The 17,242-nt window shown below is 46.8% G+C and overlaps 1 protein-coding gene across 1 annotated transcript in view; it reads right to left on the minus strand.

Moving 5' to 3' along the window:
- The window catches only part of LOC139563807 (stAR-related lipid transfer protein 9-like), a 72,084-nt gene that overhangs the window by 33,365 nt on the left and 21,477 nt on the right, over positions 1-17,242 (minus strand). Inside the window, exons 4-9 of the mRNA XM_071382733.1 lie at positions 5,793-5,909; positions 5,488-5,520; positions 5,336-5,397; positions 4,908-5,020; positions 950-1,092; positions 211-278 (exon numbers count right to left, since the gene is read on the minus strand). Coding sequence (XP_071238834.1) covers positions 211-278; positions 950-1,092; positions 4,908-5,020; positions 5,336-5,397; positions 5,488-5,520; positions 5,793-5,909 — 536 coding nt within the window. The remainder of the gene's footprint in view (positions 1-210; positions 279-949; positions 1,093-4,907; positions 5,021-5,335; positions 5,398-5,487; positions 5,521-5,792; positions 5,910-17,242) is intronic.

Genomic DNA, 17,242 nt, shown 5'->3' on the forward strand with positions numbered 1-17,242 from the left:
CACACAGTCGTGGCAGAAGAGATCCACTAGGGGGCAGCTTGGTCATGCATACAAAGACCTTCTGGAATGATAAGGCATCTGGGAATCCGTCTCTAAATGTTGTCTATCACTAGCAGCACCAAATCAGCAAGTAATATTCTGAGTATGTACTTGGCGAATAAAGATGATTCTGATTCTGAATAAGCATGGCGACCTCTTTAACCAACTCACCTGCCAGCCAGGTCTACCAGGTTGATCTTGCTTACAATCTCTGAGGGAAGGTTGTTCTCCAGAATAGCCTATATGGGACAAAAACAACATACCTTTTCAATGCTTTAATTGCAGTAAGAACTACTGTGATTGGTGAATTGGCAGGGTCGTGACCTGGGTGAGTGAATCTAAGTGCTGGGACTGGATTGATGACTCCTTGCTGTTCCCAGTCCACCTGGCCTTGCTGCTGTTCCAGTTTCAACTGTTCTGCCTGCGGCTATGGAACCCTGACCTGTCCACCGGAAGTGCTACCTGTCCCAGACCTGCTGTTTTCAACTCTCTAGAGACCGCAGGAGCGGTAGAGATACTCTTAATGATCGGCTATGAAAAGCCAACTGACATTTACTCCTGAGGTGCTGACTTGCTACACCCTCGATAACTACTGTGATTATTATTATTTGACCATGCTGGTCATTTATGAACATTTGAACATCTTGGCCATGTTCTGTTATAATCTCCACCCGGCACAGCCAGAAGAGGACTGGCCACCCCTCATAGCCTGGTTCCTCTCTAGGTTTCTTCCTAGGTTTTGGCCTTTCTAGGGAGTTTTTCCTAGCCACCATGCTTCTACACCTGCATTGCTTGCTGTTTGGGGTTTTAGGCTGGGTTTCTGTACAGCACTTCGAGATATTAGCTGATGTACGAAGGGCTATATAAATAAATTTGATTTGATTTGATTGACACCGGGTTGTGACCTCACCTGGGTGTACTGGATAGTGAAGATGGCATGGGATCTGCTGCTAGCGTCATGGTTGTGTGTTGCCGCGGTGATGCGGTTGGCAATGCCCTCCTCCAATAGGTCCACCGCCTGCTTGTAGTCAGACACCACATGCTGGGACAGGTCTGAGGAGAGGACAGACCGACAAATCTTGAATTAAACAACCCTGGTTGAGATGGCAGTGGTGTGGGATTAGGAAATGATGAGCAACTAAGTTCTGTTGCCTCAGGATTCCGGTTTGTCTGTAGAAAAAGGGAGAAGGAAGAAGTTGAATGGATTAGAAAAAGCTATAAAGGACAATCAAAATCCATTGGACTCCCCAATTACTGACCAGGAGCTCTATAAGAAACTTCAGGCCCTCAAATTTAAAAAAGCATGCAGACCTGATGGCATCCTAAATGAGATGCTCAAACTCACTAGTGCAAATGTCAATTGGCTATATTAAAACTGTTTAATTTGATCCTGGGTGTAGGTTATTTCCCTGACATCTGGAATCAAGGATTCATAACCCCAATCTTTAAGAATGGAGACAAATTTGACCCTAACAATTACAGAGGCATTTGTGTGAACAGTAAACTGGGGAAGGTTTTCTGTAGTATTATAAATGTAAGAGTTCTAAACTTCCTTAATAAGCACAATGTCTTGAGTAAAAGTCTAATTGGATTTATACCAAAACATCAAACGACCGATCATATTTACACACTACACACCCTGATAGATAAACAATATACGCTTGCTTTATCGACTTCCAAAATGCATTTGATTCTATTTGGCATACAGGACTGTTCTACAAAGTTATTGAAAGTGGTGTAGAGGGTAAAACATATGACATAATTAAATCAATGTATACTGGCAATACGTGCAGCATTAAAATTGGCAAGAAAATAACAAAATTCTTTAACCTGGGGCGGGGCCTTTGCCTGCAATCTGAGCCCTGCACCCTTCAATATTTACATCAATGAATTGGCCACAATTCTAGAAAAATCCTCAGCCCCTGGTGTTAGTCTCCACAATTCAGAGGTTAAATGCCTACTCTTCGCAGATGACCTATGCCTGCTGTCACCCACAGCACATGGCCTACAGCAGAGCCTGGACCTGCTAGAGCAGTACTGCCAGACCTGGGCCCTGGCAGTAAACCCCAAAAATATTAAAATAACGATTTTCCAGAGAAGATCCAGATCTCAGGGAATTAGACCAAAGTTCTCAATTGGTACAAAATATATGGAGTACTGCACACACTACAATTACTTAGGTTTAAAAATAAGCTCAACTGGACACCTTAATGAGGCACTGAATTAACTGATAGAGAAAGCACGCAGGGCATTCTACGCCATTAAAAAACAAATTAAAATTGAAATACCTATTCAAATTTGGCTAAAACTAATTGAATTGCACTTTATGGCAGCGAGGTGTGGGGTCCACTTGCAAAATAAGATTTAATCAAATGGGACAAACACCCCATTGAAACCCTGCATGCAGATTTCTGTAAGATTCTCCTCATGTCCAGAGGAAAACTACAAACTATGCATGAAGGGCAGAATTAGGCCAAAATCCAGTAATAATAAAAATAAATAAAAAAGTAAAAAGCAAAATAAAAAAAGAGCAATTCAGTTTTGGAAACTAAAATACAGTGACCACCTCTCATAACATTACCAAGCCCTGCAATGCCAAGAGCTGAGCAAAGAAAAGAGTCCCCTCATCCAGCTGGTCCTGGGGCTGAGTTCACAAACCTGTTCTACTAACACACTGAAGCCTCAGGACCAGAACATCCAATAAATCAGAATAAAACAAATTACAACACAGTCAAAACAAAACTACATTCCTCATTGGGAAACACAAACACAAAGCAAAATGCAGTGCTATCTGCCCTAAATCGACAGTACACCGTGGCTAAATATTTGACCATGGTTACTGATCAAAACCTTAGAAAAACCTTGACAAAGTACAGGCTCAGTGAACACAGCCTTGCCATTGAGAAGGGTAGACACAGGAAAACCTGGCTCCCTGTAGAGGAAAGGCTGTGCAACCACTGCACAACAGCAGAACCTGAGACGGAGCTGCATTTCCTGACAAAATGTAAAAATAAAACAATTAGAGTGTCATTTCCCCAAATTTGAAACCCTTATTCAAGGTTTCAAAGACCTCTCTGATGAGGATAGGCTACCAGTCCTGTTGGGGGAGGACGCAGAGAGCTGTGGGTTGGCAGCGCACTACATTGCTGCCTGCCATAAGTTGAGGGACAGTGTCTGACAGACCAATCAACCTGCACATGTACTCTACTGTATGTTTATTGTTATTGTTCAATGCATGGTTATTTTGACCCTTGGTTATTTTTACAATTTTGATTCTTCTTATTTTAATATTGTAAATATCCAAAGTAAGCTTTGGCAATATGTACATTGTTACGTCATGACAATAAAGCAAATTGAATTGAAAATTGAGAGAGAGAGAGAGAGAGAGAGAGAGAGAGAGAGAGAGAGAGAGAGAGAGAGAGAGAGAGAGATGAGGGAGAGAAAGAGAGAGAGATGATGGAGAAAGACAGAGACAGAGAGAGAGAGAGTGAGAGAGATGAGGGAGAGACACAGTGATATGATAAAGGGAGAGGCTAAGGAAGAGGGGAAGAGAGGGAGAGGTAAAAAGAGAGTGGAAAGTGCAGAGCCTGGGTTCAAGCCAGGATTGCCACTCTGTATTCAAAATGGAGTCCAGAACCCAGACAAACAGACAGAATACCAGGACCACAACAACACACAACACACACCACACCTAAACAACATCTCTACTGAGTTGTTGTGGGAGATCTAACTACTGCTCACCACATCTAAACAACATTACTACTGAGTTGTTGTGGGAGATCTAACTACTGCTCAACACACCTAAACAACATCTCTACTGAGTTGTTGTGGGAGATCTAACTACTGCTCATCACACCTAAACAACATCTCTACTGAGTTGTTGTGGGAGATCTAACTACTGCTCACCACATCTAAACAACATCTCTACTGAGTTGTTGTGGGAGATCTAACTACTGCTCACCACACCTAAACAACATCTCTACTGGGTTGTTGTGGGAGATCTAACTACTGCTCACCACATCTAAACAACATTACTACTGAGTTGTTGTGGGAGATCTAACTACTGCTCACCACATCTAAACAACATTACTACTCAGTTGTTGTGGGAGATTTAACTACTGCTCACCACATCTAAACAACATTACTACTGAGTTGTTGTGGGAGATCTAACTACTGCTCACCACATCTAAACAACATTACTACTCAGTTGTTGTGGGAGATTTAACTACTGCTCACCACATCTAAACAACATTACTACTGAGTTGTTGTGGGAGATCTAACTACTGCTCACCTCACCTAAACAACATTACTACTGAGTTGTTGTGGGAGATCTAACTACTGCTCACCTCACCTAAACAACATTACTACTGAGTTGTTGTGGGAGATTTAACTACTGCTCACCACATCTAAACAACATTACTACTGAGTTGTTGTGGGAGATCTAACTACTGCTCACCACATCTAAACAACATTACTACTCAGTTGTTGTGGGAGATCTAAATACTGCTCACCTCATCTAAACAACATTACTACTCAGTTGTTGTGGGAGATCTAACTACTGCTCACCTAAACAACATCTCTACTAAGTTGTTGTGGGAGATCTAACTACTGCTCACCTCACCTAAACAACATTACTACTGCTCACCTCAGCTACAGCATCTCTACTGAGTTGGTGAGTGAGGGAGGGAGTCCTATTCTGCATCCCAATTCTATACCTTCCTCCTGAAGTCTGCACTAATGCACTGCTCCCCAAACATTGGAGTGGTGTAAATTTGGGCTTGAGGGGGGTATTGCCATGTAACACCACCCCATCCACTGCTGCTTAGTGTAGTACACACTTGTTAGTAGACACTTGTTCTGCCCTTCACCTTGTACATAGGGTCCTTTCTCAGGATGCTCCCTAACCCGTAGGGAGGGTTTCTTCTTCTGCTCTCTGCCTCGCAGCAGGTCACGAACACGCTCATTATAGATCTCCAGGAAACTGCAGGTGAAGAATAGTAAATAATACACTCACTGATAGTCAGAGTCAGACCATCACTCAAAACAATGTTCCTCTTACCTCAAACACAATGTTCCTCTTACCTCAAACACAATGTTACCTCTTACTCGAACACAATGTTCCCGCTTACCTCGAACAAAATGTTCCCTATTACCTCAAACACAATGTTCCCTCTTACCTGAAACACAATGTTCCCTATTACCTCAAACACAATGTTCCCTCTTACCTCAAACACAATGTTCCTCTTACCTCAAACACAATGTTCCCTCTTACCTCAAACACACAGACCCCTCTTACCTGATCTCAACCCTGCTGGAGTTGTGTCCTTCGGGGAATGTGTCATCAGATTTGAACAGGCCCTGTAGAGACCAGACAGGTAGAACTGGTCATTAACCAGGACACTACCTCACCAGGACCCTGTAGACTGAATTACAGGACCACTTCCTTACCTGACAAATCCTGGGGGTCAGGCCCATGGAGTCCTGAGAGGAGGAGGAGGAGGAGGAGGAGGAGGAGGAGGGGGAGGAGGAGAGAGTGAGTGAGGGAGGGAGGGAAAGAGAAGCGTCATTAACTCTATTGACACTGTGTCTTCTTTCAACACATATAGCAGAGCTGAGAATGCCAACAGCCATGTTCCAGATGATATGACAGGTAACACTTTCCTTACAACACATTATAACTGCATCATAATGCATTATGCCTGCATTAAGTCAAGTGTTACCATATGATAGTTATAATCCCCTCCCCTCCTCACCAGTGTGCCCATCATGGTGTAGGTCTTGCCAGTGCCAGTCTGCCCGTAGGCAAACAGACAGACGTTGTAGCCCTCTGACGCCCCGGCCAGCACCGTCACTCCCAGGTCCTGGAACACCTACAGGAGAGCACACAAACCCAAACACACAGTCTCAACTACTATATAGTAAAGACGGCATAGTGTTGGGTCACAACAACACAACGACAGGCAGTGTTTATTAAGTTCTACGTTTAAGGGCTACAGTTAGAAGGCGAGGGCATGGGCGAGAGCAGTTAGCATCCTCGGTGTGATACATTGTGTCATGGAGTGTTTTGTCGGACTACAGTACATCCAGATTAGGTTCAGCCAGGCACAACGCTGTGCCACCCAGCCAGTGTACTGGGTTGTTGCTTCCTGCAGAGGTGTTTGGGTAAAGCCAGGGAGCCAGGAAGTCAGTTAAAACTAAGAGTACACACCCTGCTAAAGCAAGGAGGAGGGACGGGAGGCCGGGTGGCAGGACGGGAGGCCGGGTGGCAGGACGGGAGGCCGGGTGGCAGGGCCGGAACGGTGTGCGATTTGAAAGCTAGTTGTTGGGCAGAAAAATAAACCTCCCTAAGGAGAAGGATCTGATTGTGCAGAGATCCTGAGAAGGTCCCATACATGTAGACACATAGCCAGACTGGACGCATTGTTTTCCTTCCTCCCCTCGGCCAGGGAGAGATCAGGGGGTTGGAGAAGTACCCGCCGCCCAGGCCCCAGGTCTACGGATATGCATGGCACCCAGCAGCCCAGGAGGTCCCGGGCTAGGCCCAGGTAAACACACCACCAGCAGCAGGAACCTGATCCAGAGCCAGTATCACACAGGATCAAACATTGTTCCTCCTCTCCTTTAGAGGCTCTCAGCCAACCTAATGACCAACAGAAGAATAGGTCACACCAACCCAGGGAAGGTGTTATGGTTGGATATAGCCCTCAAATCTATGTAACAGTTTTGCTTACGTCCCTCTCTTCGCCCTTACCTGGGCTCAAACCAGGGACCCTCTGCACACATTAACAACTGCCTCCCACGAAGCATCGTTACCCATCGCTCCACAAAAGCTGCGGCCCTTGCAGAGCAAGGGGAACAACTACTTCAAGGTCTCAGAGCGAGTGACCTCACCGATTGAAACGCTATTAGCACGCACCCCGCTAACTAGCTAGCCATTTCACACCGGTTACATCTACACCAATCCAGGGAAGGTGTTATGGTTTGATATAGCCCTCAAATATTTTTGACCACGTAAAGCCAAATCAATAAGCTTCACATGATAACCAAAAGGTAAGGAGGTCAGTTTCAGTGACAATGAGGCCCTTTTGTGTGAACTTTGTGTTAATAATCAACAAGGTAAAATCAACAACGTCAAAGTTTCTCCCGCCAGCTAAGAGGGTCAATATTGACCAGAGATGTGTAGTCAGTCAGTCAGACAGTCAGTCAGTCAGTCAGTGAACATGGAGACCAGCTCGGCTAGTACCAGTCTTATCTATGTCTTATCTAACTGCCATTGACCACATGCCATAACATAAACAACCATAACACAGCTAAGACATGTCCAAAATGTTAACAGGCAAATCCTAATGGCAGTAACAGTCTATCTACGTCACCATGTAGTAAAAGGTTCACGTTCTGATATCCACATGTCAGTCAAGGTCACTGAAATACATGATATTACACTACACATACAATAAACTATTTACATTGAAATCACAAGTACAATTCATGACAATATGTACATTTAGGAGACTCAAAGAGTTTTGTTGATTAGTTAGGTAGGATACGGGTGATCTCTAAGTCCTGGCCTGTGGCATAGAGAGCAGGTGGGCACTGCGGGTGGATCTGCCTGACATCTGTCCTTGACAGGCAGGTAACCAGTCCCTGAAGGGAGACTTGAACAGGGAGACAGCCAAGGGCTGCCGAGTGGAGCAGCGGCCTAAAGCACTGCATCTCAGTGCTAGAGGTGTCACTACAGACCCTGGTTTGATCCTGAGCTGAATCACAACCGGCCGTGATTGGGAGACCCATAGGGTGGCGCACAATTGGCCCAGCGTCGTCCGGGTTAGGGTTTGGCTGGGGTAGGCCGTCATTGTAAAATAAGATTTTGTTCTTAACTGACTTGCCTGGTTAAAAAAATAAAACACCCAGGCACAGTTTCTCTCATGAAGTGGGGGTAGTGGTAATGAAGTGGGGGTAGTGGTAATGAAGTGGAGGTAGTGGTAATGAAGTGGGGGTAGTGGTAATGAAGTGGGGGTAGTGGTAATGAAGTGGAGGTAGTGGTAATGAAGTGGGGGTAGTGGTAATGAAGTGGGGGTAGTGGTAATGAAGTGGGGGTAGTGGTAATGAAGTGGGGGTAGTGGTAATGAAGTGGGGGTAGTGGTAATGAAGTGGGGGTAGTGGTAATGAAGTGGGGGTAGTGGTAATGAAGTGGGGGTAGTGGTAATGAAGTGGGGGTAGTGGTAATGAAGTGGAGGTAGTGGTAATGAAGTGGGGGTAGTGGTAATGAAGTGGGGGTAGTGGTAATGAAGTGGGGGTAGTGGTAATGAAGTGGGGGTAGTGGTAATGAAGTGGGGGTAGTGGTAATGAAGTGGGGGTAGTGGTAATGAAGTGGGGGTAGTGGTAATGAAGTGGGGGTAGTGGTAATGAAGTGGGGGTAGTGGTAATGAAGTGGGGGTAGTGGTAATGAAGTGGGGGTAGTGGTAATGAAGTGGGGGTAGTGGTAATGAAGTGGAGGTAGTGGTAATGAAGTGGGGGTAGTGGTAATGAAGTGGGGGTAGTGGTAATGAAGTGGGGGTAGTGGTAATGAAGTGGGGGTAGTGGTAATGAAGTGGAGGTAGTGGTTATGAAGTGGGGGTAGTGGTGATGAAGTGGGGGTAGTGGTAATGAAGTGGAGGTAGTGGTAATGAAGTGGGGGTAGTGGTAATGAAGTGGGGGTAGTGGTAATGAAGTGGGGGTAGTGGTAATGAAGTGGGGGTAGTGGTAATGAAGTGGAGGTAGTGGTAATGAAGTGGGGGTAGTGGTAATGAAGTGGGGGTAGTGGTGATGAAGTGGAGGTAGTGGTAATGAAGTGGGGGTAGTGGTAATGAAGTGGAGGTAGTGGTAATGAAGTGGGGGTAGTGGTAATGAAGTGGAGGTAGTGGTAATGAAGTCAGAGCATCCTTGTATCCAGGATATACTGAGGATGGCTTCTGGATGTGCCCCAGTTGGTCGGAGAGGGCTTGAGTTAATTAAGGAGCTATGCCAAGTTGGTGCTGTGTATTCCAGGTAGGGGACGAACGTAGCCTGTGGAGATACAGTAGCTACCAGGCGGGCCAGTGGCACATTTAGCCAATTTATTCTGCGTAGGAAGAACAACGTCTTATTTCGCTTTCTAACCATGGACGTTACTTGGTCATTACACTGCAGATTCTTTTGCACAATGACTCCAAGAATTTTGACTGATTGACAGACTTGCAGGTCTTTCCCGTCGATTGTAAGGGACTTGGAAGGGGCGGGTTTCTCACAAATGATATCAACGGGACCTTGCATTTAGAGGGGTTCAGGGTCAATTACCTTCCAGGACCCGTTCTTCTTGGTTCAGGATGATTGTGGGCTGGAGATATTACTCACGGGACAGGACCACAGGACTAATTAATAGAACTGTGGACTGTAGACCGCTCTGCAGGGGAGAGAGAGGGTACTGGGCAGGCTGTTTTAATACAACACCTTGTTATGCTACAAAGGAATGCAGTCCATAACCTAATGGTTTGATTAGTGCACTAGCCTGATCCCATATCTGTTTGTCCCCCTAACACCTCTTACCCTGGACTCTCTTGCTTTCTCCCTCCTCCCTCACTCCTGTCCTCCCCCCTGTACCCGTCTCTCCCCCTCTCCCTCTCCTCACTACCAAACAGAATCAACAGTAGCTTTGTTAACAGCCACTCTTAAACGACTTAGTTGGTTGCTGACCTAAGGCAGAGGAGGGTTCCTGTTGTCTCAGCATACAAACAGCATAGAACTCCACTTCACTCCTGTTAACTCCCACTCGCCTCTTGTTTTGTGCAGACCATGAGAATGCACACACACACACACACACACACACACACACACACACACACACACACACACACACACACACACACACACACACACACACACACACACACACACACACACACACACACACACACACACACACACACACACACACACACACACACACACACACACCTCCATTTTGAGTTCCACAGGCAGGGAGTATTCTATGGAATATGAATAACACTGGCCCTGACATACTCTCATCTGAAACACTCTATTGTGTCTCGTCATATTACAATTATTTGGTGGAGGGAAATCCCTGCTGTTGTGTAGAAAGCATCCCTGAAAGACCACAATAGGCTCTCACAGCTCCAACCTACTATCACAGAACCTGGAGGTATGTGGACAACAAAGCAGACCAGTAAGGTAAGAAATGCAGTGCATTATGGGACGATTGGACTAACGGATGATCCAGATTCAAGCAGGTCATAAAGAATTGAGCCAGAGAGGCAACAGAAACAGAGGAGAAGGACCAGAGTCTGTAGAATAAATGGCCAAAACACAAAGGGAAAGACTAAACACTTGCATCAACAGGAAGGTTCTGTCTGTGTGTGTGTGTGTGCGTGTGAGTGTGCATGCGTGCGTGTGTGTGTGCGTGTGTGTGTGTGTGCGTGTGTGTAGGTCCAACCAGCCCAGAGGAAATGGCATCTGACAAAAGGCTTGAGGTTGCTTTCCTTCTCTTGAAAAAAATGAAACTAATTAAAACATGCTTCACAATGAAGAGAGGAAAGCAGAATATAGAAGGAGGAGGAAGTGGGAGGCAGGAGGAGGGGAAGAGGGAGGAAGGAGGAGGGAGGTTGAGGAAGGAGGGGAAGGAAGAGGAGGGGGGAGGAAGGGAGAGGAAGGCGGAGGAGGAAGGAGCAGGAAGACAGAGGAAGGAAGAGGAAGGGGTAGGGAAGGACGAGGAAGGAGGAGGAAGGGGTAGGAAGGATTAGGAAGGACGAGGAAGGGATAGGACGGACGAGGAAGGGGTAGGAAGGACGAGGAAGGAGGAGGAAGGGGTAGGAAGGAGGAGGAAGGAGGAGAAAGGGGTAGGAGGGACGAGGAAGGAGGAGAAAGGGGTAGGAAGGACAAGGAAGGAGGAGAAAGGGGTAGGAAGGAGGAGGAAGGAGGAGAAAGGGGTAGGAGGGACGAGGAAGGAGGAGAAAGGGGTAGGAGGGACGAGGAAGGACAAGGAAGGTGTAGGAAGGACGAGGAAGGAGGAGGTGTGGGAAGGAAGGACGAGGAAGGAGGAGGAACGGGTAGGAAGGACGAGGAAGGGGGAGCTGTGGGAAGGAAGGACGATGAAGGACAAGGAAGGTGTAGGAAGGACGAGGAAGGAGGAGGTGTGGGAAGGAAGGACAAGGAAGGAGGAGGAAGGGGTAGGAAGGACGAGGAAGGAGGAGGCGTGGGAAGGAAGGACGATGAAGGACAAGGAAGGTGTGGGAAGGACGAGGAAGGACGAGGTGTGGGAAGGAAGGACACGGAAGGAGGAGGAAGGGGTAGGAAGGAGGAGGAAGCGGTAGGAAGGACGAGGAAGGGGTAGGATGGACGAGGAAGGGGTAGGAAGGACGAGGAAGGAGGAGGAAGGGGTAGGAAGGAGGAGGAAGGAGGAGAAAGGGGTAGGAGGGATGAGGAAGGAGGAGAAAGGGGTAGGAAGGACAAGGAAGGAGGAGAAAGGGGTAGGAAGGAGGAGGAAGGAGGAGAAAGGGGTAGGAGGGACGAGGAAGGAGGAGAAAGGGGTAGGAGGGACGAGGAAGGACAAGGAAGGTGTAGGAAGGACGAGGAAGGAGGAGGTGTGGGAAGGAAGGACGAGGAAGGAGGAGGAAGGGGTAGGAAGGACGAGGAAGGGGGAGCTGTGGGAAGGAAGGACGATGAAGGACAAGGAAGGTGTAGGAAGGACGAGGAAGGAGGAGGTGTGGGAAGGAAGGACAAGGAAGGAGGAGGAAGGGGTAGGAAGGACGAGGAAGGAGGAGGCGTGGGAAGGAAGGACGATGAAGGACAAGGAAGGTGTGGGAAGGACGAGGAAGGACGAGGTGTGGGAAGGAAGGACAAGGAAGGAGGAGGAAGGGGTAGGAAGGAGGAGGAAGCGGTAGGAAGGACGAGGAAGGGGTAGGATGGACGAGGAAGGGGTAGGAAGGACGATGAAGGGGGAGCTGTGGGAAGGAAGGACGATGAAGGACAAGGAAGGTGTAGGAAGGACGAGGAAGGAGGTGTGGGAAGGAAGGATGAGGAAGGAGGAGGAAGGGGTAGGAAGGAGGACGAATGGGTATGACGGGTGAGGAAGGAGGAAGAAGGGGTAGGAAGGACGAGGAAGGTACAAGAAGGACGAGGAAGGAGAAAGGAGGAGGAAGGATGAGGAAGGGTTAGGAAGAAAGAGAAAGGAGAAGGAAGGGTTAGGAAGGACGAGGAAGGAGAGGGAAGGGGGAAGGGGTAGAAGAACATGGAAAGACGAGAAAGCGGGAGGGGGAGGAAACACGAAGAAGGACGAGAAAAGATGAGGAATCCCGAGGTAGGACAAGGAAGGAGCAGGAAGGGGGAGGAAGAAGGAGGAGAAAAGAGGGGGATGAAGAAGGAGGTCCAGTTGGTGTGTGTGTGGGGGGGTGGAAGAGTGTCCACTCCAGAAGTGGGTCAGTCCAAGCAGAGGTCAGCCGTGGAGCGAGCCAACCCAGGATGAATTCATTAAGTAATTCATCTCTCTCTCTCTGGATAACTGCTGGTTATAAGAGCTTGTTTTGGAGTTGGGATACTCTTTAGATTGTAAGCCTGGAGCCTGTCAACGGAGAGGAAAAACTAAGAGGGAGAAGGAGAAAGAGAGCGATAGGAAGAAGAGGGAGAGAGAAAGAGAGAGAGGGAGAGAGAAAGTGAGAGATGGAGAGAGAGAGAGAGCGATGGGGAGAAGAGGGAGAGAGAAATAGAGAGATGGAGGGAGAGAGAGAGCGATGGGGAGATGGAGGCAGGCAGGCAGGCAGCTGTAATGGTTCTCAGTCTACTAATCCATGGCAGTGGTTGTCTGACTTCAGTGGCTGGGTCTGTTTTCATGTGGCCTGCTCAACTCTACACAAGCCCCTGGACTGGAAAACTCCATATTTGTGTGTGTGTGTGTTATGACGTCAGTTGAAGGCCAGCCAAGGCGAGTGTTCTTCTAAGAAACCACCAAAACCGAAAAACAGCCCCTTAAATTCACTTCCCTACTACTACACACTATCTCATATAGCATGGGGTCCTTGGGCTAACAGTGGGCATTGGTTGGGTAAAGCTGCATTTAGGGAAAGTAAAGTAAAAATCTATTTGTTTATTGGTTGTGAATACAGTTTAGTTTCAGGTGTTATAGCGGGTTCAGAAAAATGCTTATGTAACTAGCTCCTAACAATGCAGTAAAACAAGTCCATAAATATGTCTATGTTAATAATCCAGTTTATAAATAAATATGCAGTGTGTATAAACAGTGTAACTAAAATGCAATGTAAAGTAGTAAAAATATTACAATGAGCTAAACTATATGGCCAAAATAGCAAGAGTATGTGGACACCTGCTCGTTGAACATCTCATTCTAAAATCATGGGCATTAATATGGTCCCCCCTTTGCTGTTATAACACCCTCCAGTCTTCTGGGAAGGCTATCCACTTGTTGGAACATTGCTGCAGGGACTTGTTTCTATTCAGCCACAAAAGCATTAGTGAGGTCGGGTACTGATGTTGGGCGATTAGGCCTGGCTCCCAGTCGGTGTTCCAATTCATCCTAAAGGTGTTCAATGGGGTTGAGGTCAGGGCTCTGTGCAGGCCAGTCAAGTTCTTCCACACCAATCTAGAGAACCAATTTCATTGTATGTGGTAGCCTTAAGACTTCCCTATGTCATTATTGCACCCCGACCAAACTTTACAGTTAGCACTATGCATTCGGGCAGGTAGCGTCTGTCGAACAGCCAGATGGTGAAGTGTGATCCATCCCTCCTGAGAACACATTTCCACTGCTTCAGAGTCCAATGGAGGCGAGCTTTACACCACTCCAGCCGACGCTTGGCATTGTGCATGGCAAGGGGGGCAAAGAACGGCCTGCCGGGCACTTCAATCCGGCCCGTGAGACAGGGGTGAAAAATAATACAAATATATATATTTTTTAATTGCCCTTTTTTCTCCCCAATTTCATGGTATCCAATTGGTAGTTAGCCTTGTCCCATCACTGCAACCCCCGTACGGACTCGGGAGGGGCGAAGGTCGAGAGCCGTGCGTCCTCCGAAACACAACCCAGCCTAGCCGCACTGCTTCTTGACACAATGCACATCCAATCCGGAAGCCAGCCACACCAATGTGTCGGAGGAAACACCGTGCACCAGGCAAGCACTACGCCCGGCCTGCCACAGGAGACGCTAGTGCGCGATGGGACATCCCTGCCAGCCAAACCCTCCCCTAACCCGGACAACGCTGGGCCAATTGTGCACCGCCTCATGGGTCTCCCAGTCACGGCCAGCTGTAACACAGCCTGGGATTGAACACGTGTCTGTAGTGACGCCTCAAGCACTGCGATGCAGTACCTTAGACCGCTGCGCCACTCGGGAGGCCCCCGCAAACTCGGGAGGCCCTCCGTTGAATTTCAAAATCCCAATGTGGTCCTCAAGCCAAAAACTTTGCCCACTCCTGGCGCATGGTGATCTTAGGCTTGTGTGCGGCTGCTCGGCCATGGAAACACATTTCATGAAGCTCCCGGCGAACAGTTCTTGTGCTGACGTTGCTTCAAGAGGCAGTTTGAAACTCAGTAGTGAGTGTTGCAACCGAGGACAGACAAATTTATGCTCTACGCGCTTCAGAACTCGGCGGTCGCGTTCTGTGAGTTTGTGTGGCCTACCACTTCACGGCTGAGCCATTGTTCCTAAATGTTTCCACTTCACAATAACAGCACTTACAGTTGACCGGGGCAGTACTAGCAGGGCAGACATTTGGCGAACTGACTTGTTGGAAAGGTGTCATCCTATGACGGTGCCACATTGAAAGTCACTGAGCTCTTCAGTAAGGCCATTCTACTCCCAATGTTTGTCTATGGAGATTGCATGGCGGTGTGCTTGCTTTTATACACCCCAGCAATAGGTGTGGCTGAAATAGCCGAATCCAGGGGTTTCCACATACTTTGGGCATGTAGTGTATACTTGAAATACAGTATTTAAATACACAGTACAAAACGGATAGGATTGCTGGAAATTCGCTTCCGGACCAGAGTCCGGATTACAAATATACATTGAGTGTAGAAGAAATTAAGGACACCTGCTCTTACCATGACATATACTGACCAGGTGAATCCAGGTGAAAGCTATGATCCCTTATTGATGTCACTTGTTAAATCCACTTCAATCAGCTTAGATGAAGGGGAGGAGACAGGTTGAAGAAGGATTTTTAAACCTTGAGACAACTGAGACATGGATTGTGTGTGTTTTTTAACCTTTATTTAACTGGGCAAGTCAGTTAAGAACACATTCTTAATTACAATGACGGCCTGTTCCGAATTTAGGTTGTTTTGAGGCCAAAAGGGGCAGGGGGTGCAACTCGACATTAAGAAGGTGCTCATAATGTTTGGGTTACTCAGTGTATATAATGGTGTGTATAGACAGCGTGGACAGTATATGAATAGAAAAGGTGTGTACAGCAGTAGTTATACAGGATGAGCCATGACTAGAATACAGTATATACAGAGCATTCAGATATTATTCTGACCCCTTGACTTTTCCCACATTGTGTTACATTACCGCCCTATTCTAAAATGGAATAAAATGATTTTTCCACTCATCAATCTACACACAATTCCTCATAATGACAAAGCAAAAACAGTTTTTGTATTTTGATATCAGCAAATTAATTTTAAAAAATGCACTGTCAACTGTGGGACCTTAAATAGACAGGGGTGTGCTTTTCCAAATCATGTCCAATCAATTGAATTGACCACAGATCGACTCCAATCAAGTTGTAGAAACATCTCATGGATTATCAATGGAAACAGGATAGACCTGAGCTCAATTTGCAAACATTTCTTAAAATCTGTTTTCGCTTTGTCATAATGGGGTGGTATTGTGTGTAGATTGATGAGGGGAAAAAATGATTTAATCCATTTAATAATAAGGCTGTAATGTAACAAAATGTTGAAAAAGTCAAACGGTCTGTATACTTTTCGAATGCGCTGACTGTATATATGAAGTGGGTAAAACAGTATGTAAACATTATTAAAGTGATCAGTGTCCAATGTCTATATACAAAGGGCAGCAGTCTCTAAGGTGGGACACTCAGGTTACACACACACACAACCCCACATCATTCCAACTAGGTTACACACACACACAATCCCAAATCTGTCTAATTGGGTTACAAACACACACAACCCCACATCATTCCAACTAGGTTACACACACACACAATCCCAAATCTGTCTAATTGGGTTACACACACACACAACCCCACATCTGTCCAACTAGGTTACACACACACAATCCCACATCTGTCCAACTAGGTTACACACACACAATCCCACATCTGTCCAACTAGGTTACACACACACAACCCCACATCATTCCAACTAGGTTACACACACACACAATCCCACATCTGTCCAACTAGGTTACACACACACACAATCCCACATCATTCCAACTAGGTTACACACACACAACCCCACATCTTTCCAACTAGGTTACACACACACACAATCCCACATCTGTCCAACTAGGTTACACACACACACAATCCCACATCATTCCAACTAGGTTACACACACACAATCCCACATCTGTCCAACTAGGTTACACACACACACAACCCCACATCTGTCCAACTAGGTTACACACACACACAACCCCACATCAGGGAGGGAGGGAGGGAGGGAGGGATGGAGGGAGGGAGGGAGGGAGGGAGGGAGGGAGGGAGGGAGGGAGGGAGGGAGGGAGGGAGGGAGGGAGGGAGGGAGGGAGGGAGGGAGGGAGGGAGGGAGGGACACTGAGAGCTACACAGATACACAGGCTACTGAACATTATTCATGCCTGCCTACACATAAGAGGGAATAAGAGAGAGAATTTGAAAATCTTTTAAAAAATATGTACAAAATCAAGGAAATCTTTGACGATGTACAGACTCAGTAAGCATAGCCTTGCTATTGAGAAATGTCACTGTAGGCAGACCTGGCTCTCAAGAGAAGACAGGCTATGTGCACACTGCCCAAAAAAATGAGGTCGAAACTGAGCTGCACTTCCTAACCTCCTGCCAAATGTATGGCCATATTAGAGACACATATTTCCCTCAGATTACACAGATCCACAAAGAATTCGAAAACAAACCCAATTTTGATCAACTATATCTACTGGGTGAAGTACCACAGTGTGCCATCACAGCAGCAAGATATGTGACC

The sequence above is a fragment of the Salvelinus alpinus genome, chromosome 34 (assembly GCF_045679555.1).
Source record: "Salvelinus alpinus chromosome 34, SLU_Salpinus.1, whole genome shotgun sequence".
NCBI classification, from domain to species: Eukaryota; Metazoa; Chordata; class Actinopteri; order Salmoniformes; family Salmonidae; genus Salvelinus; species Salvelinus alpinus.